Source organism: Oncorhynchus kisutch, linkage group LG28 (assembly GCF_002021735.2).
Source record: "Oncorhynchus kisutch isolate 150728-3 linkage group LG28, Okis_V2, whole genome shotgun sequence".
NCBI lineage: Eukaryota > Metazoa > Chordata > Actinopteri > Salmoniformes > Salmonidae > Oncorhynchus > Oncorhynchus kisutch.
In genome coordinates, this window is record NC_034201.2 from 39,118,788 (window position 1) to 39,146,475 (window position 27,688).

The 27,688-nt window shown below is 42.0% G+C and overlaps 3 protein-coding genes across 4 annotated transcripts in view; 2 read left to right on the forward strand and 1 right to left on the reverse strand.

Moving 5' to 3' along the window:
* The window catches only part of LOC109873378 (serine/threonine-protein kinase 32A), an 85,698-nt gene extending 83,212 nt beyond the window's left edge, over positions 1-2,486 (reverse strand). Inside the window, exon 1 of the mRNA XM_031808329.1 lies at positions 2,340-2,486. The gene's annotated coding sequence lies outside the window, so the exon portion shown is untranslated. The remainder of the gene's footprint in view (positions 1-2,339) is intronic.
* A 299-nt stretch (positions 2,487-2,785) lies between these two features.
* Positions 2,786-12,568, forward strand: cytl1 (cytokine like 1). 2 transcript variants are annotated; one of them, XM_020463860.2, is made up of 5 exons: positions 2,786-3,107; positions 11,057-11,113; positions 11,577-11,621; positions 11,810-11,956; positions 12,385-12,568. In XM_020463860.2, the coding sequence occupies exons 1-5, from the start codon at positions 2,961-2,963 to the stop codon at positions 12,451-12,453; spliced, it is 465 nt and encodes a 154-aa protein (XP_020319449.1). In that variant the 5' UTR covers positions 2,786-2,960; the 3' UTR covers positions 12,454-12,568. The 2 variants fall into 2 exon arrangements, with proteins under 2 accessions (XP_020319449.1, XP_031664190.1); XM_031808330.1 differs by lacking the exons at positions 2,786-3,107; positions 11,057-11,113 and adding an exon at positions 11,333-11,502.
* Positions 12,569-13,362: 794 nt separating this feature from the next.
* Positions 13,363-27,688, forward strand: part of LOC109872574 (serine/threonine-protein kinase 10-like) — a 56,672-nt gene continuing 42,346 nt past the window's right edge. The window contains exon 1 of the mRNA XM_020463855.2: positions 13,363-14,002. Coding sequence (XP_020319444.2) covers positions 13,844-14,002 — 159 coding nt within the window. The 5' untranslated portion in view covers positions 13,363-13,843. The remainder of the gene's footprint in view (positions 14,003-27,688) is intronic.

Consider the following 27,688-nt stretch of genomic DNA (forward strand, 5'->3'; position numbering starts at 1 on the left):
TACCTTGGAAACTGGCTGACTAATCAGGCAAGCTAAATACAGTCTTTGAAATGCTTAATTATTGTAGAGTACTCATTCTTGTTTGAGGATAACATAAAATATGAGGATAGAAAATAATAATAATAATAATCCAAGAAGTACTCGTATAGTTTACCAAAAGTATCTGTCATTTTATTACAATATTTTAGCTTTTAACCTAACTGATTAGTTACAGTAAAAAAAAAATAATAATCGGATGAATTGATTATTACTCACTAGCAGGACATTTAGTTACTCTCCAACCCTGGCTGTAAGTGATTCATCTCAACACCCAGAACCAAATGCAGTCGCTAGACACTGATAATAGATTAAAGACACTGATAATAGATTAAAGGCACTAGTAATAGATTAAAGGCACTACTAATAGATTAAAGACACTAGTAATAGATTAAAGGCACTAGTAATAGATTAAAGACACTAGCAATAGATTAAAGACACTAGTAATAGATTAAAGACACTAGTAATAGATTAAAGACACTAGTAATAGATTAAAGACACTAGTAATAGATTAAAGACACTAGTAATAGATTAAAGACACTAGTAATAGATTAAAGACACTAGTAATAGCTTAAAGGCACTAGTAATAGATTAAAGACACCGGTAATAGATTAAAAACACTAGTAATAGATTAAAGACACTAGTAATAGATTAAAGACACTAGTAATAGCTTAAAGGCACTACTAATAGATTAAAGACACTAGTAATAGATTAAAGACACTAGTAATAGATTAAAGACACCAGTAATAGATTAAAGACACTAGTAATAGATTAAAGACACTAGTAATAGATTAAAGACACTAGTAATAGCTTAAAGGCACTAGTAATAGATTAAAGACAGTAGTAATAGATTAAAGGCACTAGTAATAGATTAAAGGCACTACTAATAGATTAAAGACACTACTAATAGATTAAAGACACAAGTAATAGATTAAAGGCACTAGTAATAGATTAAAGACACTAGTAATAGATTAAAGACACTACTAATATATTAAAGGCACTAGTAATAGATTAAAGGCACTAGTAATAGATTAAAGACACTAGTAATAGATTAAAGGCACTAGTAATAGATTAAAGACTCTAGTAATAGATTAAAGGCACTAGTAATAGATTAAAGGCACTAGTAATAGATTAAAGGCAGAAAGGTCTAGTTCAAAATTATCCAATGAAGTGCCCCAAACTGTAGGTCTACAATACTTATATTTACCCAAGTAGGCTAAATGACCCCCAGAAAAGTGTACTTTATTCAGTTTAATACATTTCAATTAGCACATGCTACAAAGTAACTATTTATTTACTTTACTAGGCAAGTTAGTTAAGAACACAGACGGCCTAGGAACAAGCTGTCAAGGCTTGTCAGAACGACCGATTTTTACCCTTCGATTTAGGAACCTTTCAGTTACTGGCCCAACACTCTAACCACTAGGCTACCTGCTGCCTACAAAATAAGTAAGTACAAATAGTTAACTTTCTGAAGGATAATACATAAGTCAACTTTGTTTTCACTGGGGCCATCTCATCTCTCTGTGCAGCCAGCAAAGTGATGAATAATATGAAATTGGAGAACATTAGGTTTCTGCTTCTTCCCAACTTCGTTTGATTTATAGTTTGAGGGTGTAAAATAATAGAAATTCCACAACCCGTCCCCATACCATCCAGGACAGGAGGCATACTGTAGAACTATAAAGGAGGACGCAAAACTTCAGCTCCCACGTCCGTAGCTTGCTTGCACAGTTCAATGTCATCCCTACCGTGTAGCTAGAGTCAAATACAGACAGGTACAACAAGCAGTCCGATTCAAACCGGAATTTCTGACCATATATGTGTCATTCTAACGATAACTTCGTTTCAAATTGAACATAGTGAAAATTACTTAGTATGCACAGCACAAAGCCTGTCTTCTTCTAGTTTACTGCAATATCATCCCATGTATGATTCAGCCTACCGTGGGCATTCAGAAGAAAAAGACTGCACTCACTCTATTACAACTGGATGTAGGCTGAATGCAAACTTAATATTTGCATTTGAGTGGTCGCCTGGCGGCAGGCTACAAACGAACTAACATTTGTGATTTTGCAGTCCAATATGAATGTCATATATGGTATCCTTGATAAGGTCACCCTAGTCAATTTAAAATACATATTCCAAACGACTTCCAGTGAGCGATGCTGAAGTAGCCTAAATAATGAAACCGCATTGCCGACTTTGAGCGGGGTAGATGGAGGGCATTCCGCTTAGTATCCAGTGATACAATAGAAAGCTTGCGCTGAATAGTCATTCAAGCAGACAACATCACAACCTACCTTCAAATGCCGCGGGCCTTGGAGAGAAATAACATGTCCAGATAAAATATAAAAGGTAAGCCTATTTAAAAATCTGAGAACAGCTCACGGCATCAATTGTTTGAGGACGACGCATGCGGATACCTGCCACGACCCACGAACAGGACTGTCTGAAACGATCAGGGAAAGATGCGCAGATTGATTGCCCAAAAAAATAAAAGTGCAATGAAAGTTGTCTTATTTTCTAAACTGTTCTCTCAAAATTATTATTGACACTGAGGATATGATTGTAACATGAAGCAGAAACAGAAAACTGTTACATGTTGCACGAGTTCAGCAGACGGCAGAATAAGGCAGACATCAGTTTAGACTTCACACACCAGTACCTCGAATGGACTACAGGCTACTTGGCGCTACGCTGTTTACGCTTCGAACACACCGACAGGGTTTACGCAAAATAGTACGCAGCATCATCTGGATATGTGTGCAACAAAAGTTCAACATTCACCTTCTGCTACTATTTCTGTCAAGCCGTCTACACATACAGTTTGACGCACACGTTCGATAAATCCATCGTATGCACCATACAGAATGGACTGCAACTGCTTCTGAAACGCAATGCTGCAAGACGTTTAATTGGAAATGAATGTCCTTATTGTGTGCCAAAATGAAAAACACTGTCGATGTGATCGAAGCGCTAGAACACCCTCCTCGCGCGTCTCGCAACGTGAATGTAGCCAAGTCTACTCACCCTCGCGGTATACATTTTATGAGCCAATTTCTTCTCAGGTGAATATTATTTATGTTACGTAATTATATTTCACATGACTCAAAATGTGTAAATTGTATTATTGTATTCTTCATAAATGGATTACATGCTCTTATTATTATCATGAACAATAATATGTTAATTTTCACCTTATTCACATCTTAAATTCAATTATAGCAGAGATAGGAACCCACTGGGCACAGACGTCAATTCAAAGTCTATTCCACATTGGTTCAACTTAATTTCATTGAAATGTTGTGGAAACAATGTTGATTCAAACAGTATGTGCCTAGTGGGAATGGACAACTTTGGACAGATAGAGTTCTCCCTGTGTAACACTTTGGTGCGGTGTCCAATATCTGTCAAGCCGTGAGTTGAGGTGGCAATGGCTCCATAAAGTGCAACCGTTAGGAATAGCATGGTGCTGCCACTTCCTAATTGTGTGGTCCTTTCCAAGGTCATGGGATTGACTGGGTGAGGCACTTGCTTACAGTGAGTGCACACAAATGCCAAAATTATTCCAGTCCAAACTATCCATTTTGAGGGCCCTCGGAGTGTGGTGTCAGGAAAATAACCTCACACTCAACGTCAACAAAACAAAGGAGATGATTGTGGACTTCAGGAAACAGCAGAGGGAGCATGCCCCTATCCACATCGACGGGACAGTAGTGGAGAGGGTAGTAAGTTTTAAGTTCCTCGGCGTACACATCACAGACAAACTGAATTGGTCCACCCACACAGACAGCGTTGTGAAGAAGGCACAGCAGCACCTCTTCAACCTCAGGAGGCTGAATAAATTTGGCTTGTCACCAAAAGCACTCACAAATTCTACAGATGCACAATCGAGAGCATCCTGTCGGGCTGTATCACTGCCTGTTACGGCAACTGCTCCTCCCACAACCGTAAGGCTCTCCAGAGGGTAGTGAGGTCTTCACAACGCATCACCGGGGGAAAACTACCTGCCCTCCTACACCACCCGATGTCACAGGAAGGCCATAAAGATCATCAAGGACAACAACCACCCGAGCCACTGCCTGTTCACCCCGCTATCATCCAGAAGGCGAGGTCAGTACAGGTGCATCAAAGCAGGGACCGAGAGACTGAAAAACAGCTTCTATCTCAAGGCCATCAGACTGTTAAACAGCCACCACTAACATTGAGTGGCTGCTGCCAACATACTGACTCAACTCCAGCCACTTTAATAATGGAAATTGATGGGAATTGATGTAAAAATGTATCATTAGCCACTTTAAACAATGCCACTTAATATAATGTTTACATACCCTACATTACTCATCTCATATGTATATGTACTATATACTGTACTCTATATCATCTACTTGCCATCTTTATGTAATACCTGTATCACTAGCCACTTTAAACTATGCCACTTTATGTTTATAGACCCTACATTACTCATCTCATATGTATATACTGTACTCTATACCATCTACTGCATCTTGCCTATGCCGTTCTGTACCATCACTCATTCATATATCTTTATGTACATATTCTTTACTTGTGTGTATAAGGTAGTAGTTGTGGAATTGTTAGGTTAGATTATTACTGTTATTACTGCATTGTCGAAACTAGAAGCACAAGCATTTCGCTACACTCACATCTGCTAACCATGTGTGTATGTGACAAATACAATTTTATTTTATTTTATTTTCATGAGACCAGGGCCCGAGACAAAGTGTCTCAGAGTATGTGTGCTGATCTAGGATACGTTTTGTCTTGTAGATCATAATTAATAAGATTATATGGACAGGTTAGGACCTGATCCTAGATCCTGATCCTGATCCTGATCCTCGGCACTCCTACACTGAGTTGCTGTGTGGATATGGGCCCAGGGTTCACCCCTCCACGCTCAGGGGAAACTTGTCATGGCTAGAAGGGATCCAGCTTTTGTCAAATTAGTGTCAAAAGTAGATTTTTTATTTAATTTTAGCTAACCCTAAACCTTTTCCTAACATTAACTACATTTTCCTAACTTGCTACATTAATTTTATTTAACTGGGCAAGTCAGTTAAGAACACATTCTTATTTTCAATGACAGCCTAGGAACAGTGGGTTAACTGCCTGTTCAACCTTCCGGTTACTAGTCCAACACTCTAACCACTAGGCTACCCTGTGGTTACTAACCTCCTGCGTAGATTTTCTTAACCTGCTACGAAAAGTAAAATTTGACTTAAAATTATATATATATATATATATATATATACAATACCAGTCAAAATAAGTTTAGACACATCTACTCATTCAAGGGTTTTTCTTTATTTTTACTGTTTTATACATTGTAAAATAATAGTGAAGACATCAAAACTATAAAATAGCACATATGGAGTCTTAAACAGTGTTAAACAAATCAAAATTTATTTTATATTTGACATTCTTCAAAGTAGCCACCCTTTGCCTTGATGGCAGCTTTGCACACTTTTTGCATTCTCTCAACCAGCTTCACCTGGAATGCTTTTCCAACCGTCTTGAAGGAGTTCCCAAATATGCTGAGCACTTGTTGGCTGCTTTTCCTTCACTCTGCGGTCCAACTTATCCCAAACCATCTCAATTGGGTTGAGGTCGGGTGATTGTGAAGGCCAGGTCATCTGATGCAGCACTCCATCCCTCTCCTTCTTGGTCAAATAGCTCTTACACATCCTGGAGGTGTGTTGGGTCATTGTCCTGTCAAAAAACAAAAGTCCCACTAAGCGCAAACCAGATGGGATGGCGTATCGCTGCAGAATGCTGTGGTAGCCATGCTGATTAAGTATGCCTTGAAATCTAAATAAATCACTGACAGTGTCACCAGCAAAGCACCCCCACACCATCACACCTCCTCCTCCATGCTTCACGTGGGAACCACACATGCAGAGAATATCCATTCACCTACTCTGCGTCTCACAAAGACACGGCGGTTGGAACCAAAAATCGCAAATTTGGACTCATCAGACCAAAGGACAGATTTCCACCAGTCTATTGTCCATTGCTGGTGTTTCTTGTCCCCAGCAAGTCTCTTCTTATTATTGGTGTCTTTTAGTAGTGGTTTCTTTGCAGCAATTCGACCATGAAGGCCTGATTCACACAGTCTCCTCTGAACAGTTGCTGTTGAGATGTGTCTGTTACTTGAACTCTGTGAAGCATTTATTTGGGCTGAAATTTCTGAGGCTGGTAACTCTAATGAACTTATCCTCCACAAGAGAGGTAACTCTGGGTCTTCCTTTCCTGTGGCGGTCCTCATGAGAGCCAAATAGTAAACAATAAAGAAAACCCCTGGAATGAGTAGGTGTGTCCAAACTTTTGACTGGTACTGTATATATTTTTGTTTCTGTTTTGCATGTTATTTTGGCATTAATACGTGTCACATATCAGTTTGCAAACAATGTAAAATAAATAAAAACTAATTGAGTTACTAAAGCTACATACAAACATGGTCTCTTTTTAGCTTTCTAGAGTAAGGCAGCTCCAACATGCAGGTGTTCCAGCCTACCTCAGTGCTTTCTGTGGTGGTGGGGCAGCCAGCGGAAAATATGGAGGGGTTGGTAATGCTCTCTAGTTGCACTGTGATTGGCCCAGTGTTCTGTCACTCATGGGGACACTACGTTGCCACAAAATGTACTAGTATAGATAGAAAATTCAAGCCCCTCGGTTGCTGCCATAGACTGCGCAGCAGTCTAAGGCACTGCATCTCAGTGCTAGAGGTGTCACTACAGACCCTGGTTTGATTTCAGGCTGTATCACAACTGGCCGTGATTAGTAGTCCCATAGGGTGGCGCACAATTGGCCCAGCGTCGTTAGGGTTTGACCATGGTAGGTCATCATTGTAAACAGAAGTGCCCATCCAAGAAGGCTTAAGGTCATTGGCCACAGATAAAATTACCTAAAATCACCTTAGCTTTGATGGGCTGATCATGCCAACATCATACTTTCAAAATCTTAGCTAGCAAGCTAGACAAGCAGTCATCATCATGCATCAAGTCAGCAATCTACAGGAAAATCCTTTTCAATCCATGTAATATGAAGAGAAATGATAGAGAAACGTATCTGTGCTTATCGGCCATTGGAAGTAAACATTTCACAACAAGTTGGAAATCACAAATTCAACAATGCTGAGGCCCCAGTGCAGCCCTCGGTTCGATCCAAAGCTCTGTCGACGTGACTGGGAGATACTCCGGCCTTCCCCGGGTCAGGGGAGGGTTTGGCAAATGTATTGTATGCTGCTGCATAAATAATGTAATATGCCAGGGAGATATGTATACTGTAGCTACGAAAGTTATACTAACTGTATGTTGTGTACTAAGCTGTTAGTAGCCCATGTGCCTCACTCTAATAATTTGCCTACTGTACTGTCATAACTTAGCCTACTGTACTGACTTTGTGGTGCACATGTAGCCTACAGCCTGTTTTAGAGAAATGTCATCATCGAATATTGTAAGCGTTTTCATTGTCTGCTTATATGCCCCCTTTATTTATCCTACAGTTCTGAGTTGGTGTACAGGGAGAGTACTGTAAGAACGGCCCATGTTCTGTCGCCGTACATTTCAAAAGTGTTGAACAAATAGTTATTTTGACTACGTCCTTCCTAGCGCGTTCATTAATGTCTAAATCGAAATGACAAGATTGCCTCTTATCCACTCGGCGTCCCTTATGCCATAGTTTGTACATCTCGATTGTCAGTAGAAACAATATTTGTTTAAGCAAGTCAGCCATATCAGCTATTTTTTTAAGGCAGTAAATGAGGCTGAATGAACTTTTTTGCTGCCAGACAAGGTTCCGCTGATAGCCAGGTATAGCAGTGGTAAGGTGTTGGGACTGCTGTTGGGACTCTGCTGTTAGGACTCTTTATGTAGGCCATAACAGTTTGTCACCCCGTTTGCCACAGTTATAGAGCAATTCATGTATTGTTTAGTGTTGTGTAGTGGCTTTGCTGGCATGCATCTACATGATTATTTTTTGTTTGTTTGCCCCACCAAGATTTACATGTTAAAATCACCACTGCTCGGGCAACTGGCACTCATCAAAATCAGACCAGATCACCATTAAATAGTTGGCAAATCAGAAATAATATTTTTGATTACATTAATTATGATGCCCTGTCATGCCACACCTGCTGTGGTATTCACTGTGCTGTTTATTGGTATTCACTGTGCTGTTTATTGGTATTCACGGTGCTGTTTATTGGTATTCACTGTGCTGTTTATTGGTATTCACTGTGCTGTTTATTGGTATTCACGGTGCTGTTTATTGGTATTCACTGTGCTGTTTATCGGTATTCACTGTGCTGTTTATCGGTATTCACTGTGCTGTTTATCGGTATTCACTGTGCTGTTTATTGGTATTCACTGTGCTGTTTATTGCTATTCACTGTGCTGTTTATTGGTATTCACTGTGCTGTTTATTGGTATTCACTGTGCTGTTTATTGGTATTCACTGTGCTGTTTATTGCTATTCACTGTGCTGTTTATTGGTATTCACTGTGCTGTTTATTGGTGTTCACTGTGCTGTTTATTGCTATTCACTGTGCTGTTTATTGGTATTCACTGTGCTGTTTATTGGTATTCACTGTGCTGTTTATTGGTATTCACTGTGCTGTTTATTGCTATTCACTGTGCTGTTTATTGGTATTCACTGTGCTGTTTATTGGTGTTCACTGTGCTGTTTATTGCTATTCACTGTGCTGTTTATTGGTATTCACTGTGCTGTTTATTGGTGTTCACTGTGCTGTTTATCAGTATTCACTGTGCTGTTTATTGGTATTCACTGTGCTGTTTATCGGTATTCACTGTGCTGTTTATTGGTATTCACTGTGCTGTTTATTGGTATTCACTGTGCTGTTTATTGGTATTCACTGTGCTGTTTATTGGTATTCACTGTGCTGTTTATTGGTATTCACTGTGCTGTTTATTGGTATTCACTGTGCTGTTTATCAGTATTCACTGTGCTGTTTATTGGTATTCACTGTGCTGTTTATTGGTATTCACTGTGCTGTTTATCAGTATTCACTGTGCTGTTTATTGCTATTCACTGTGCTGTTTATTGCTATTCACTGTGCTGTTTATTGGTATTCACTGTGCTGTTTATTGCTATTCACTGTGCTGTTTATTGCTATTCACTGTGCTGTTTATTGCTATTCACTGTGCTGTTTATCAGTATTCACTGTGCTGTTTATTGCTATTCACTGTGCTGTTTATCAGTATTCACTGTGCTGTTTATTGCTATTCACTGTGCTGTTTATTGCTATTCACTGTGCTATTTATTGCTATTCACTGTGCTGTTTATCAGTATTCACTGTGCTGTTTATTGCTATTCACTGTGCTGTTTATCAGTATTCACTGTGCTGTTTATCAGTATTCACTGTGCTGTTTATCAGTATTCACCCGTGGGCACGGTTACAAAACTGTAAGTAGTCTGTAGTTATTTATTTATTTATTTTTACATATAAGTCATGTTTTTTAATTTCATAGAGATAATCAAATTAGCTTTAATAAATGGAGGGATAGAAGGAATGAGTCCTCCCTTGCAGTGCTGATAGCCATTTTGATGGGTGTGATCCTTAAAAGAGCCTCTCGAGCTACAGAGGATTCCCTGGAAGTGGAGTCAAACACAGAGATAGTGTGTGAAATTAGCCCCACCTAGTGGATAGCTCTCTCAAAAATATAATTAAATTAACCCACGACAGCTAGCTGTCCAATAGTTCCTTATGGACAGCTATGTTCATTTTTCCATACAGTTCTCAATGCTTTCACAATGATAACATTAGCATAATGTTATATAGCTATACACCTACATAGGCCTATACTTACTCCCACACAATGAGTTTGAGACTGTTGTTCTTAATGCTTTCACAATGATAACATTAGCATAATGTTATATAGCTATACACCTACATAGGCCTATACTTACTCCCACACAATGAGTTTGAGACTGTTGTTCTTAATGCTTTCACAATGATAACATTAGCATAATGTTATATAGCTATACACCTACATAGGCCTATACTTACTCCCACACAATGAGTTTGAGACTGTTGTTCTTGGAAACGTCCCTTTCCTTTGAATAACATTGCTCAATATGCAAATAAAAGATGACTAGGGGCCATACATTGTTCTTCTCAGAATTCCTGCATCAACATACTGAAATGTATAACTAAATGTACGTGAATATTTATTTAGTATGGATGTCATCCAAAGGATTCAGCTTGTAATAGCTGGACAAGCTCTCCAAAGAATGTATCCTAAAGAAATGTTATTTAGGAAAACCATACTTCATTTGGTGTCAGATTTGTCCAACATTTTATTTTGTTTGGGGTGAAGTCTGATAGGCTACAATCAAAGTGCATGAATTGAGTAAACTGAAGTGAAAAGGGAATGTAGCCAAAGTAAAACCATTGTGTGTGTTTCGGCCCACCGTCAGGTTATAAAATTACAGAGTGAAAAATGTAAGATAATTTTATACATTTTAAAATGGGTTATAATGGCTATACAATAGAAAAATGACGTGATTGGTATATATTGTTGTGACGTTAATCAAACACCTAGCGACCGCATCAAGGCGTTCAGATCTCTTGGCATAACAGGTAACGTGTTGGTTTAACAGTTGCTGGACCCGGGTTTGAAACTCCTTGAATAAGCTACACAGGTGTCAGAAGTGGGATAGTGCCCATGAGGCCATTGGAGAGGTGTGTACATGTGAGGCACTTGGTATAGAAAAGTGTGGGACACACTCTCCTGAAGAAAGGGGTTTGGTCAACACCTAGGAACCTCATCAAGAGGTTTGGACCTCTTGGCGTGACGGTTAAGGTGTTGGCTTGAAAGTCACTGGACCTTGGTTCAAGTCCCAGTCAGGGATAGCATCCACCTCTTTTTCACCATTCTGTTGTGGAATTACTGTATTTACTTTAGTATAATGGTCACCGTCCCCACAGAATTACATGTACAGTAACAATAAGTACACCTTTTTCCTTTCCCCTCAGCAGGCATGTTACTCCAAAAGCCAGGAGGTGGAACCACATAACATTAACAAAGACTTTGTGAGTAATGATTTAAGCAACTTTATTGTTCAATTTTGTGTGTGTGCAATCTCCCCCCTTCAACACAAATTAGAACAGAGAATCAAACAAGAATAACAACAACAACAACAACAACAACAACAAAGGAAACCAAAAACATTCTAGTGTGTAATTGTCTTAAGATAGTAACATATCATTAGAGGATTCCTACCTGGTTATATAAAGGGCCTCCTTGTGTGTTTCACTGTGAACTATCAGCTATGGCCATTTTAGGACACACACTACTAGCACTTTCACTGGTAGCACTGGTCCTATGCTACCCTAACCCACCGACATGCTACACTAAGGTGTTGAGTATGGCTCGAGACCTAACCCATCAGGCAGCGATGATCAAGATGGAACCTGAAACTGTAAGTCACTTACCATAGAGGGACTGAGCACTGATTGCAGTGGAGTATGCCTAATGTCTCTCTGTGTTTTCCAGAGGCGTTGCATGGCGCACATCCCACATCTCTACCTAGATGTGCATGTAAGTATGACTATGGCATTGTGGAAAGTTTTGTTGCAGTATTCACTGTGTACTTTTGAGATCACTATTGTGTCTGTTTAATTAAATACATTTCCCTGATGTTGAGGTTGCCGAAAAGATAACTGATTTCTACGCCTGATAATTGTTGGTCTGCAACATAAGAACAGAAATGATATTCATCTTGACAGAACGCTTGCATCATGCCGAAGATGAGGCAGTACGTCTTTCTGGTGGACGGCTTGCGTGAACTGCGCTGTGCTTACACCAGGAAAGTGCGGGTGGTGGGTCTCGAGGTCAGGCAACTGCACATGATCATGTCCCAGAGGTGTCACGGGGTAAGAGAGCGACGACTAGCATTCACAGACAGACTAGCCCTTGATCCAGGCTCCCTGTCATTCAGACTCCATGAAACAGAATGGGGAAACAGAGGAGAACCACAACAAAGCTCTGTAATAACACATAAAGATAGTACTATTATCAGTCAAAAAAGTGAGCTTCATGATACAAATGATTGAAAGGGCATTCTGTTCTCTGGGATTTTTTGCCATTCTACTGTATTTGGTCAAGGAAATGCATAAAGTGAAATGACCTTTCAGAAAATCAATACTCTCATATCCTCTGAAATGACATAATAGTTGTATGCTCTTTGTTATGTCACTTTCCTCATGTTGCGTCATAGTCTTTGCACTGAGCACTGGGTTTTTGTTTTTACTAGTGCATTTTAGGACACTGGCACTCACACGCCTCATATCTCTATGTTTAGGAGCTGGTGTTCACCACCGATGACTGTGCAGCCTTGGACCGCCCGCCGATGAGCTGGAGCCGGAAATGACAATGCCACTGTTTGATGGGAGAGAGAGGGAGAGAGGGAGAGGGAGAGAGAGAGAGAGAGAGAGAGAGGTGGGGGGGAGGGAGAGGGAGAGAGAGAGAGAGAGAGAGGGAGAGAGAGAGAGAGCGAGAGAGAGAGAGAGGGAGAGAGGTGAGAGAGGGAGAGAGAGAGAGAGAGAGAGAGAGAGAGAGAGAGGGAGAGAGAGAGAGAGAGGGAGAGAGAGAGAGAGGAAGAGGGAGAGAGAGAGAGATAGTTAGTTATGACTGTGTATGATGCAAAACCCTGCAATGGGGAATTCAAACAGATTTAATGGCATTGTATTTTTTCTTTGACAAATTACTTTTCAAAAAAGTACCTTCGCCTAAAAATAAAGTGCATTGACGACATGTTTATGTTACATTGATATGCTTGGCTGCTTGCTATCTGTGAAAGCCTGGGTTTGAGTTGAAGCCTAAATGTTGTGCTTGTTTGTTTCTTCCTGGGCTGAAATTATTTGAATAAGACATCCTAATATGATACTCTGTATGATCCATCATCCATCGTTCCAGATGTGATATGACTTCACAAAACCTAACTTTCTGGATGGCACAATTTGTTTATATCATCAAATATAAAATAGCCTTGTGAATTATAGTGTAAAACCGACCAAAGGGACCACATAATGGCAAGACCCAGAAGACCACAACAGACAGTATGTGCAGCTGATGTACCAGTACTATGATTCAATTCCCACCTAGTGGCGCTTGTGGGCTATAGAGTGCACCAAAATATATCCTTGTCTGCGTTTAAAAAGGCAAACCAATAAGATCAGCTCCAAAAAAGATCTGATATGAAAAGATCTGATGTGATTGGTCAAAAGATCAATTAGTGGAAAAAATATAATAATTGGGCTGCCTGTGTAAACTGTGTCCTAACTTCGATCACCTGTCAGTGGCCACATGCAGTGGTGGGTAACTGAATAACTTCACGCCAATCTATCTAAACTGGGACGTGAAGTTCTCCCAACTATATATATCGTGCGTAAACATAACGGATCTGGACATAGAAAACGACATTTCCATTACGGCCGCGGGAGCGACAGGGTGGGGCTTGTCTTTTTTTTACATCGAAGCAACAATTTGTCCTCGATAACTCTACTGCAGCAGGTGGTCACCGTGTGGCAGTGGACAAACACTGTGAATGAATATGGAAATATGAAGTTGTTCGATGACAACGCGTAGACTGGTATGAACTGAAGGCTTATTGTCTTACGTGAAAGGTGTGAAAAATGTTGGGTGCGTGCTTCTAGAGATCAGGTCGTTTTTTTGTACGAATACTTTGGTTCAACACGATTGAGTGAGACTCAAAATCATTGCTGTCTTCAGAAACTTTTATTACATTTTGCGGTGAAACTATGGCTTTTGCTAAATTAAGCCAAATACTTCGCTTGTCTTCTTTTGACATAAAAAAGAAGGCAAAGCAATATGAACACGTTCATCGAGACATCAATCCTAATGACCAATGGGAAATTATCGGAGAATTGGGTGATGGAGCGTTTGGAAAAGTTTACAAGGTAAGCATTATGGGTTTGTTTCAATTAGCTATTATGTTTATAACATAATTTTGTATGACTTCAAAGAGAGACTTCAAAGAGATGATCATGGGCAACTTGTTCCGCACTGAGAGTAGGAGCCACTCTATTTCAGTTGAATCTGCTAGCCCATAGGGGGCACAGGGGCACGTGCCCGGTCATCAAACTGAACGTTTTTTAGTTTTTATAAATAATTTAAAAAATATTTTGTTTCTCTGTAATATTACTAGCCACCTAGCACTTGTATGAAGTTAGCTCAGAGAGTTCCCAATCTCCTAACCTCCTAACTAGATACCAATAAGTTATTTCAGGCTATCAATCAAGTTAGACTAGCAACATTCTCCAATCTATGGTCAGGCCTAGCCCCAAGCAATCCTCACATACTTTGTGCCCCCTCAGATTTGTGGGGTGCATGACTCCCCTGATAGTACCTCTGCCTATTTGTCAGCCTATAAATTATTTGTAGGCACCACACAATTATATGAAAACAGATGTGCTGTGCTGGCAATTATGGCATTTTTCTTATTTGGGCTGTCAAAACCGGTTCACTCATGTATCCATCTCAAACAACGTGGTTTTTCAATCTCAAGGGAAAAAAAGTTTATATGCAAATATATGGGGGAAACATGCAATTTCGGAGACTTTCATCTGCCTTTGAAATGCATACTACCAGCAACATTATGTGCCCTATTTCTGAATGACATTTAAAATGACTTTATTCTGATCTTTCTGTAGTCATACCAAACCCATTTGTGAAGTGTTTAGTTAATCTGAGTGAGCAAATTAGCATGATCGTAGGTAAACAAATGAATGTTTAATTAATGGTGATTGAGTCAGTCCACAGCTTGTCATAAACATTGATATTTATGATCTCAAATGTATTCATGTTGCCACTTGGACCAGATGTTTCCATGTCAGCAAATTAAGTTATTTAATTGTTTAGGTTTTATTCCTACCATATTAAATTGGCCCATCACCAAATGATGCATTCTAACCTGCTTACTTACATGTCTTACTAGTTCCTATAAACTAGGTGATCTGTTAGTTTCCTGTTGGTGTACACTTGAAATGCTCACTTTCTGATATGAAGAAAAGTTTTCTGATGTGAACAAGTGTCATGTGGGTTTTCGTTATCATCAAGAGTAAGATATGGTTACTTACCACACCCTGAACATTTGGACTGACAGTAGGCAGAAGGAGAAATGTCTTGAATACATCAACATTTCAAAGTGCTGAGGGACGCACACTAGGGAGTTCCTGGATTTGCACAGTTCAATGCACATTTAACCTCTGTCACCTCTCATCACTAACTTCGTAATCATTTTGACGCTAGACTACTAGAATGATAATATTTGAATGTTCGTTTGTGCTGATTGTTTTCACCACTTGTGAACTTTCAGAGAGATTACTCTCTGATCTAATGAGTTGCCTCTGTGCATAAAAACAACATCCTCTCTGGGCAGCTTTAAACATAAATACAATGAAAAACAGTTTGTCTTCTGTGCCAATATGAATGTACCTATACGATGTAACCGCAATGTTGAGATAGATGTCGTCCTCTGTTTTTATGTTTATTATCTCACTGTCATACTGTGTTTAACACTGTTCCATCTTGCCTAGACATCTTGTCTCAAGAGGACTACAATGGAAATAAGTGTTTTTATTGTGTGTTATCCTCACTGATTTTACTCATGTGCATGTATGGCTTTTTTTTTAAATGTGTGCTTATTTAAAAAAAATATGGGAGAATGAATAAAATAACCAACCAAAAAAAAGAAGGCCAATCCAGACAGATCATCCTGTTGTGATGTTATCTTAACGAGACTCCATTTGGATCCCCCAGGACACCCCACTATTAGCCTTCCCTGTTTGCTTTGTCCAAACTCAACTGTAGTTTTGTGTTCGATCGCTATTTAATCTGGTTCTTTTAGCCCCCACTTTGCAACATGGCAGGATAAGTATTTGCTCGTGCCCAGTGTAGTACAGTGAGTGCCTTTGGGGGTCAGTGGAAGAAGTGAGGCCGGGCCAGGGCACAGTGCACACACTCATACATTGTGAACCGGCATGTGAGCGAAAACCATGTGGCATGAGCCACCCTGATTTATAAATAAATGATGGCTTCAGTTAACGCCACCACAAAAATACACCTCCTGAAGTAGCAGGTATACCTTGACAGTGGCTAATGACTAAGCAGTTGTCAGTCTGGGAAATACTTAATAATTTGTCCTTACACAGGACTGAGAATAAAATTGAGTAAACTACAAGGCATCTTTGGAATTTCGACAATGGAAACGTGATAATAGACAGTCTCTACATCCTTCCTCCCTGGCTACATGTGATCTCCAGCCCCCATACAGTTTGGCTGTCCTGGAGTGCATGAGGAGTAGTCAGGGTCAGGAGGGAAGCTGTAGGCCGGGAGAGTGATGGAAGCACTTCCTGTATGCCCGTCAGGCTACTGACTAATCAGTCTGTGGGAAGAGAAGAAGCTCCGTCCACAGTGAGTAGACTTAAGGCTCTGTCTCAACTAATCCTAGATTCCTCACCGCCTCTCTTCTCACCTCCTTCTCAAAACCTATTGGAGAAGATCTGAGGGGCCATTGGCCTCATGATCTGTGTTTGCTGTACACATCGGGGTAAACAACAGGGCTTTGTTGACATGGTCTCAGGTTTTCCATGTCATGGGGTTATCCCTGTATCATGCTCAGGTTGATGACCCTATTGGCCTGTCACTGTCACCAGATGGTAAGGAGGACATCGTAGTCACTGTCACAGTCAGTCATGACTAGAGGTGAGGTATAGTACCTGTCTAAGTTTGGACACACTTATTCATTCCAGGGTTTTTCTTTTTTTTTTTTACAATTTTCTACATCAAAACTGCGAAAAAACACATGGAATCATGTAGTAACCAAAAAAGTGTTAAACAAATTCAAAGTAGCCACCGTTTGCCTTGATGACGGCTTTGCAGACTCTTGGTATTCTCCCAACTAGCTTCATGAGGTAGTCACCTGGAATGCATTTCAATTAAGAGGTGTGCCTTGTTAATTTGTGGAATTTCTTTTCTTAATACGTTTTAGCCAATCAGTTGTGTTGTGACAAGGTAGGGGTGGTGTACAGAAGATAGCCCTATTTGTTAAAAGACCAAGTTCATATGTCAAGAACAGCTCAAATAAGCAAAATGAAATGAAAGTCCGTCATTACTTTAAGACATGAAGGTCAATCAATATGGAAAATGTCAAAAACTTTTGAAAAAATAACAATAGCGAGACTGTATGAGGGGGTAACGGTACAATGTGCGGGGGCACCAGTTGAGGTCATATGTACATGTAGGTAGAGTTATTAAAGTGACTATGCATGGATAATAACAGAGTAGCAGTGGTGTAAAAGAGGGGTAGCCGTTTGATTAGATGTTCAGGAGTCTTATGGTTTGGGGGAAGAAGCTGTTTAGAAGCCTCTTGAGGACCGCCACAGGAAAGGAAGACCCAGAGTTACCTCTGCTGCAGAGGAAAAGTTCATTAGTTACCAGCCTCAGAAATTGCAGCCCAAATAAATGCTTCACAGAGTTCAAGTAACAGACATTTTCCACATCTGTTCAGAGGAGACTGTGTGAATCAGGCCTTCATGGTTGAATTGCTGCAAAGAAACCACTACTAAAAGACACCAATAATAAGAAGAGACTTGCTGGGGACAAGAAACACTACCAATGGGTATTAGACTGGTGGAAATCCGTCCTTTGGTCTGATGAGTCTAAATTTGAGATTTTTGGTTTCAACTGCCGTGTCTTTTGTTAGACTCAGAGTAGCTGAACAAATGTTCTCCACGTGTGGTTCGCACCGTGAAGCACAGAGGTGTGGGGGTGCTTTGTTGGTGACAGTCAGTGATTTATTTAGACTTCAACCAGCATGGCTAAGTGTGCCTTATCACAGCATTCTGCAGTGATACGCCATCAGGTTTGCGCTTAGTGGGACTATAATTTGTTTTTCAACAGGGCAATGACCCAAAACACACCTCCAGGCTGTAGAAGGGCTATTTGACTAAGAAGGAGAGTGATGGAGTGCTGCATCAGATAACCTGGCCTCCACAATCACCCGACTTCAACCCAATTGAGATGGTTTGGGATGAGTTGGACCGCAGAGTGAAGGAAAAGCAGCCAACAAGTGCTCAGCATATGTGGGAACTCCTTCAAGACGGTTGGAAAAGCTTTGCGGGTGAAGTTGGTTGAGAGAATGCCAAGAGTGTGCAAAGTTGTCATCAAGGCGAAGGGTGGCTACTTTGAAGAATCTAAAATATAAATATATTTTGATTTTGTATAACACTTTTTTGGGGCTACTAAAATCAAATGTTATTGGTCACATACACATGGTTAGCAGATGTTAATGCGAGTGTAGCGAAATGCTTGTGCTTCTACTTCCAACAATGCAGTAATAACCAACGAGTAATCTAACCTAACAATTTCACAACAACTACCTTATACAAGTTTAAAGGAATGAAGAATATGTACATAAAAATACACTGTTCAAAAAAATAAAGGGAACACTAAAATAACACATCCTAGATCTGAATGAATGAAATATTCTTATTGAATACTTTTCTTTACATAGTTGACTGTGCTGACAACAAAATCACACAAATTATCAATGGAAATTAAATTTATCAACCCATGGAGGTCTGGATTTGGAGTCACACTCAAAATTAAAGTGGAAAACCACACTACAGGCTGATCCAACTTTGATGTAATGTCCTTATTAAAACAAGTCAAAATGAGGCTCAGTAGTGTGTGTGTGTGTGTGTGTGGCCTCCATGTGCCTTTTTGACCTCCCTACAACGCCTGGGCATGCTCCTGATGAGGTGGCGGATGGTCTCCTGAGGGATCTCCTCCCAGACCTGGACTAAAGCATCTGCCAACTCCTGGACAGTCTGTGGTGCAACGTGGCGTTGGTGGATAGCGTGAAACATGATGTCCCAGATGTGCTCAATTGGATTCAGGTCTGGGGAACGGGCGGGCCAGTCCATAGCATCTATGCCTTCCTCTTGCAGGAACTGCTGACACACTCCAGCCACATGAGGTCTAGCATTGTCTTGCATTAGGAGGAACCCAGGGCCAACCGCACCAGCTTATGGTCTCACAAGGGGTCTGAGGATCTCATCTCGGTACATAATGGCAGTCAGGCTACCTCTGGCGAGCACATGGAGGGCTGTGCGGCTCCCCAAATAAATGCCACCCCACACCATGACTGACCCACCGCCAAACCGGTCATGCTGGAGGATGTTGCAGGCAGCAGAACGTTCTCCACGGCGTCTCCAGACTCTGTCATGTCTGTCACATGTGCTCAGTGTGAACCTGCTTTCATCTGTGAAGAGCACAGGGCGCCAGTGGCGAATTTTCCAATCTTGGTGTTCTCTGGCAAATGCCAAACGTCCTGCACGGTGTTTGGCTGTAAGCACAACCCCCACCTGTGGACGTCGGGCCCTCATACCACCCTCATGGAGTCTGTTTCTGACCGTTTGAGCAGACACATGCACATTTGTGGCCTGCTGGAGGTCATTTTGCAGGGCTCTGGTAGTGCTCCTCCTGCTCCTCCTTGCACAAAGGCGAAGGTAGCGGTCCTGCTGCTGGGTTGTTGCCCTCCTACAGCCTCCTCCACGTCTCCTGATGTACTGGCCTGTCTCCTGGTGGCGCCTCCATGCTCTGGACACTACGCTGACAGACACAGCAAACCTTCTTGCCACAGCTCGCATTGATGTTCCATCCTGGACGAGCTGCACTACCTGAGCCACTTGTGTGGGTTGTAGACTCCGTCTCATGCTACCACTAGAGTGAAAGCACCGCCAGCATTCAAAAGTGATCAAAACATCAGCCAGGAAGCATAGGAACTGAGAAGTGGTCTGTGGTCACCACCTGCAGAACCACTCCTTTATTGGAGGTGTCTTGCTAATTGCCTATAATTTCCACCATTTGCACAACAGCATGTGAAATTTATTGTCAATCAGTGTTGCTTCCTAAGTGGACAGTTTGATTTCACAGTGTGATTGACTTGGAGTTACATTGTGTTGTTTTTAGTGTTCCCTTTTATTTTTTTGAGCAGTGTATATGAATGAGTGATGGTACAGAACGGCATAGGTAAGATGCAGTAGATGGTATCGAGTACAGTTTATACAAATGAGATGAGTAATGTAGGGTATGTAAACATATAAAAGTGGCATTGTTTAAAGTGCCAAGTGATACATTTTGATACATTTTTACATTATTAAAGTGGCTGGAGTTGAGTCAGTATGTTGGCAGCAGCCACTCAATGTTAGTGGTGGCTGTTAAACAGTCTGATGGCTTTGAGAGAGCTGTTTTTCAGTCTCCCGGTCCCTGCTTTGATGCACCTGTACTGACCTCTCCTTCTGGATGATAGCGGGGTGAACAGGCAGTGGCTCGGGTGGTTGTTGTCCTTGATGATCTTCATGGCCTTCCTGTGACATCGGGTGGTGTAGGTGTCCTGGCAGGTAATTTGCCCCCAGGGATGCGTTGTGCAGACCTCACTACCCTCTGGAGAGTGTTACCGTTGTGGGCGGAGCAGTTGCCGTACCTGGCGGTGATACAGCCCGACAGGATGCTCTCGATTGTGCATCTGTAAAAGTTTGTGTGCTTTTGGTGACAAGCCAAATTTCTTCAGCCTCCTGAGGTTGAAGAGGCGCTGCTGCGCCTTCTTCACCACGCTGTCTGTGTGGACCAATTCAGTTTGTCCGTGATGTGTACGCCGAGGAACTTAACTTACTACCCTCTCCACTACTGTACCGTTAATGTGGATAGGGGGGTGCTCCCTCTGCTGTTTCCTGAAGTCCATGATCCTCTCCTTTGTTTTGTTCACGTTAAGTGAGAGGTTATTTTACTGACACCACACTCCGAGGGCCCTCATTTCCTCCCTGTAGGCAGTCTCGTTGTTGGTAATCAAGCCTACCACTGTAGTGTCTGCAAACTTGATGATTGAGTTGGAGGCGTGCATGGCCACGCAGTCGTGGGTGAACAGGGAGTACAGGAGAGGGCTCAGAACGCACCCTTGTGGGGCCCCAGTGTTGAGGATCAGCATGGTGGAGATGTTGTTACCTACCCTCACCACCTGGGGGTGGCCCGTCAGGAAGTCCAGTACCCAGTTGCACAGGGCGGGGTCAAGACCCAGGGTCTCGAGCTTGATGACGAGTTTGGAGGGTACTATGGTGTTAAATGCTGAGCTGTAGTCGATGAACAGCATTCTCACATAGGTATTCCTCTTGTCCAGATGGGTTAGGGCAGTCTGGTTGCAATTGCGTTGTCTGTGGACTTATTGGGGCGGGAAGCAAATTGGAGTGGGTCTAGGGTGTCAGGTAGGGTGGAGGTGATATGGTCCTTGACTAGTCTCTCAAAGCACTTCATGATGACGGAAGTGAGTGCTACGGTAGTCGTTTAGCTCAGTTACCTTAGCTTTCTTGGGAGCAGGAACAATGGTGGCCCTCTTGAAGCATGTTGGAACAGCAGACTGGGATAAGGATTGACTGAATATGTCCGTAAACACACCAGCCAGCTGGTCTGCGCATGCTCTGAGGACGCGGCTGGGGATGCCGTCTGGGCCTGCAGCCCTGCAAGGGTTAACCCGTTTAAATGTTTTACTCACGTCGGCTACAGTGAAGGAGAGGCCGCAGGTAGTGGGCCGTGTCAGTGGCACTGTATTGTCCTCAAAGCGAGCAAAGAAGTTATTTAGTCTGTCTGGGAGCAAGACATCCTGGTCCGCAGCAGGGCTGGTTTTCTTTTTGTAATCCGTGATTGACTGTAGACCATGCCACATACCTCTTGTGTCTGAGCCGTTGAATTGCGACTCTACTTTGTCGCTATACTGACGCTTAGCTTGTGTGATTGCCTTGCGGAGGGAATAGCTACACTGTTTGTATTCGGTCATGTTTCCATATGTGTTATTTCATAGTTTTGATGTCTTCACTATTATTCTGCAATGTATCAAATAGTCAAAGTAAAGGAAAAACCCTTGAATGAGTAGTCCAAACTTTTAACTGGTACTGTACATAAATCTCCCCATGTGTAGACTATTGCTGAGACAGGAGCATGTCCCACTTCATGCTGACCCGTATGTCACAGGATGTTTTTTTATCTGTATGGCCGCCGCCAAACCCTTAAGCACAAGTGCTGAAAGGTTCCCTTTACTTTTTAATGGGACGTGCCGCTGCGCAAGCTTCCTGGCTGCTGCTGCTTGGTACTGTAAGTTTTCCTAGTAGCCTTATTTAGCCTAGCATTACCTGAGTAATACACCCCAAATGCCACCTTATTTCCTATATAGTGAACCTCTTTTGAACACAAAGTACTAGTGCAATATGTAGGGACTAGGGTGCCGTGGTGGAGATGTTACCAGAGCTGGTAATCTGTGGGGCCCAGTTGTGGCCGGCTTGGCTGATAAGTGCTCTCCTGGATGGGTGTGGACAGCACGCTCCTTTGTGACGCTCTCTCACTCACCACGCTCTCCTGTAGAGGCTCGTCCCCCATGACTTCCCAGCCCCCTGTCGGTATGTCTGTGGCAGGTTGCCTTGGTGACTGTCTGAGTTGGAGTGTGGGCGAGGGAGTAATGTTTTGTGAGAACATCATTAGTTAAACTTGTCATAACTGATTTAGTGGTTTTGAAATACATTGACGCTAGCCTATATCAGAGGCAAAGCACAATACATGATGTAACCGCACTGCTAAAGTAATCAAATAACACATGCCTTTTGTGCAGTCTGTTTCACATTTTCATCAAGTTAGGAGACACATTTACAAATAATAATTTAAATGTTTTTATTAGTTAGGTAGTTTTTTTGTTGTTGTCCTGTTTCACTGTTATGTACAAGTGGTAACCTGTACAGGTGTGAAATAGAAATGTGGTTTTTGCATACCCCTCTCCCCCTGAGACACAGAAAATGTACTGGACTATGTTCTATTTAGTCATACATACAGATGTAGGATCTTAATTTGAACCTGTTTGCTACAGCAGGAAAATAATTCTGCACTAAAACAAAATGTGAATTATTATTTTTGTCAATTTATTTTAGGGGTTGATACATTTTTCTTAAGGGAAAATCAAGTTTGTAATTTCAGTGGAAATTATAAACTTCAGAAGCCTTTTTAAACCCTGAATACACTACATGTTTTACATTTCCTGCATTGCAGGAACATTCTCCTGCAATAGGGTGATCAAATGAAGATCCTACATCAGTACTGACTCGACAGCTCTATGTTCAGAGCCTATCCTAAGAGACGTGCTGCAGCGAGTTCTTCACTGTTCTGAGCTGGAAACATTTCACAATACCTCACAGCAAAACCCCCACATCCTCAGACAGCAGCACTATTCCTTCTGGGGTTCAGCATTTGAACTTGTCTGCTGTGTCCTACACCCATGTGGAACAACTGCAAATAAAGCTACAGTAAGAATTCAACCATGTATAATCCTCAGCTTATGTAACACAAGAGAAGTAGAATGTCCCCATTGGAAAGAGAAAAGGCAGGTAGATGGCACAACACTGTCTACGAGGGGTGTGAACGTTTAAACTTGGGATCACTAACAGGTTTCGATCGTCATAAAGGGAAAAAGGAAACGAATAACGCAACAATGCTTTAATGTTAATAAGAGGAGATATGCATCTTTCAAATTATTTACCACGGATATAAAGCACTCCGCACATCATTATCGTTGAGAAAGGCAAACGACAGCAAGTCCTGTATGGCAATACTTTTGAGACATTACATGAGAAGGTGGTGAAATGCAAACTTTCCAAGGTGGAATTGAGGTACAGTAATGGTAGTACAGGTGCAATGCTTAACCATATGACATTACATATACTTAACCATATGACATTACATATACTTAACCATATGACATTACATATACTTAACCATATGACATTACATATACTTAACCATATGACATTACATATACTTAACCATATGACATTACATATACTTAACCATATGACATTATATATACTTAACCATATGGCTTAATTAACCATATGAAAGAGACGCACCGTGAGACCCAAATCATTGCTGGCAGCACCACAGGCACCACACAACAGACATTAGACAGCTTCACACACAAGAGGTGCAATAAGGGACTGAGCGAGAAAATGACAGCACTGATTACAGAAATGAATGTAGTTGATATGCAGCCATTGTCAATGGTAGAGGATGTTGGCTTCAATTCCCTGATGGCATTATCTAGAACCAGACTACAACATGCCATGTCGAAAAACTGATGGCCCGGAAATTCTACAACGATTGCTCTTCAAGTACAAAGCGCAAGCTCTCAAACCCCATACGTTTTTTATTTATTTTTATAAATCGATACTTGGAGTCAAAGAATCTATACAATATCGTCCAAAATAATATTGCAATAAGCAATTGTATAGATTTTTTCCCCTCCTATATAGTGCAGTACTTATCAGAGCCCTATGGGCCCTGGTCAAATCTAGTGCCCTATAAATGCAATAGGGCTTCATTTGGGACACATCTATGTGCAGCAGCAACATAACAGTAGCAATTAACACTAATCAATAGCTAGGCTAGTTAGTATCCTGTTATTTCTGTTCAGTAGGATACAATGCATTTCAAATGTTATCATGTTCATTGTACTTATAGAGAACTCTGCCAGACTTTATGCAGAATCCTAGACCTACTTTTGATAAATAGACTGGGATGATAGCCACACGCATGATCAAGGCTTTTATCTCAAGCGACTGACTGTTAACGCATACAGCAACTGCCCCCCATGTGTATGCCTGTGGACAAATTACACTCTCTGTCGAGGGTCTTTTCCTTTTGTATGCCTGTGGACTAATTACACTCTCAGTCGAGGGTCTCAACTTACTGTTGACAGTTATAATGTGTACAATTTCGAAATTTGGTTGTGCAACAGCAGTTTATTTGGGCCCCAACTGGGGTGGGGCCCATTGATCATCAGTTATCATATATTAAAAATGCAAACATTTGCCTCCACCTTATGGCAAAATGTGTATAATTTGCATGAAATTAGCTGTAAAACTGCTAAATCTTCTCTCTGTCCATGGCAAAATGTGTAGAAATGCAGGAAATTAACATAAATAATGTGTTTTAATCTTCGCTGTCACAAGGGGGTTGGTATGGATGTGGGTAGTTGCCCATCTCTTATCTGTACCTGATATGCTTCTTATATGAGAATTAAACAAACAAGCCTGGTGTTCCCAGGACCCGGACCCAAACCCAAAGCTGTCTGAGATGTATTTTTCATAATGATAAGTTGATTTGAGTCATCTTCAGAGGGAGATTAAGATTTACTAGGCAGCCCAATGTTAACAAGAATTCTAGACATGACATTCCTGTTCAGAGAACAGGGCAAAGGTTAAGCACACATTCTCTAGAGATGGGCTGGGGCTGGGATTAGTGTCCTGTCAGCCTGTGTGTATGTGCACTCTGGCAAAGTGCACAGTACAGTGTACATGCAGGCAGGCCCATGCCTTGGCACACCGCTTCACGGTTACTGTACTGTATTCTGCGATCAACCTGGAAGTGATTGGCCCCAGGAGGCTGTGCCAGCAGCAGCAGAGAGCAGACACGCACCACCCGCTGAGCCCAGTGTGTCTGCTCCTCTCCTTTCACAGCCAGGTGTACCTGGAAGTGATTGGCCCCAGGAGGCTGTGCCAGCAGCAGCAGAGAGCAGACACGCACCACCCGCTGAGCCCAGTGTGTCTGCTCCTCTCCTTTCACAGCCAGGTGTAGTAATCTTCCCAGTGAACGTCACTCCACTAACTGGATCTGTGTGTGTTCTCATCACGTACCCCAGAGGCAGGGGAGAAGAAGCTGATCCCTCGTTTACTGCTTTGACCTTTTGTGGAGCACTGAGAGGAAGAGTGACTTCTCCCATGAAGGGACACCAACAGGCGGTCACAGACAGGCGGGCTATAGCAGAAGAGGGGCCTGTGACGTTTAGTTGTCCCTGACATCCATGGAAATGTTGGGCAAAACAATCTACTGAACAGTTTTGTTCCTCAGTGGGATGATTGGGTTAGAGAGAGCACTGCTCTTTTGTTTCTCAGTGGGAGGATTGGGTTAGAGTGCACTGCTTTGTTGTTCCTCAGTGTGATGATTGGGTTAGAGAGCACTGCTTTGTTCTCTGCTGTGATAATGGAGAGGAGGAAGAGGTGGTGTTGTAAGCCAGTTTTTCTATCTGTTAGTACAATCAGGTTAGTGTGAGTATACAGCTCTATGCTCATCCAGCACCACTCTTCCTCCTCCTCCAGTGGAGAGACTGCAGAGCCTTTTATGCCTTCCAGGAAGTCAGTGCTCCCTTGTGAGGCACAATGAGGCGTTTCAGTGTCATTTCCTCTGTGTACAGTACAGCCCCTTCCCTCCCCCATAGACAGACAAACTTACAGATGGGAAGATGCTCTATCTCTCTGTCTCTCCACCCCCCCCCCCCAACTCAACTGAAGCCCAGAAGCACATTCCTGGGTCGTGTTCTCACTGAGCTGCAGAGCAGGGTGGGGGATTGGTCTTTTACAAGGCAGACTAGACGCGAGTGGAAAAGAGGTAATGACTCCCAGTCAGGCACGAGCAGTGTGCACCTTTCTCCAAGCCTCAGAATGTGATAAAGAGAGAGGGGTGGAAAGAGAGTGCGGGGTTAGCGAGCTTGGTTATGCAGACTCGTTAAGCGGGAATTGTGACCTAACGGGCCCTTTGTTGACTCTGAGATGGGGGTTTCCGTGGTGGGAGCAGAGCCGTTTCCTGGATGTGGTGATGAAATGCAAATGCTCTGCGACGCATTGTCAGATACGCATTGTCAGATGTCTTTCCAGTCAAACACTGTATGCAAAGGTTAAGTTTCCTACCCATGTGACCTCACCAGGAAAAACGGAGTCCTCATTTAAAAACGGCCCTGGAGTTATTCCATCTTCGGGAACTCTCAGGGTTGTAATTATGGTAGGCCAGTGTCTCCAGGCGTGTGCGTGACTACACTGTTTACCCAGATGTTTTCCCACAGACCCCTCAGGCACTGGACCCCACCAGGCTGTTTAGTCTGCAACCTCGCATCTCCAGGTCATTGGGAGTAGTTTGAGCTATACTCACTCACTCACTCACTCACTCACTTGCTCAAAACTATCAGTGTAGATGAAGGGGAGGAGACAGTTAAATAATAATTTTTAAGCCTTGAGACATTTGAGACATGGATTGTGTATGTGTGCCATTCAGAAGGTGAATGGGCAAGACAAAATCTTTAAGTGCCTTTGAACGGGGTATGGTAGTAGGTGCCAGGCATACCGGTTTGTGTCGAACTGGAACTCTGCTGGATTTTCATGCTCAACAGTTTCTCATGTGTATCAAGAATTGTCCACCACCCAAAGGACATCCAGCCAACTTGACACAACTGTGGGAAGCATTGGAGTCAACATGGGCCAGCATCCCTGTTTGACATCTTGTAGAGTTCATGCCTGACGAATTGAGGTTCTTCTGAGGCCAAAGGAGGTGCAACTCAACATTAGAAAGGTGTTCCTGATGTTTGGTAGACTCAGTGTAGCTCTATCCGCCTATACTATAGATAAAGACATACGTCTCTCTTGACTTTTACCTCTTTTTCTCCCATTGTTAACTCACAACATCCTTTCTCTTTTAATTTTTGGTTGTTGCTCTCTCTCTGT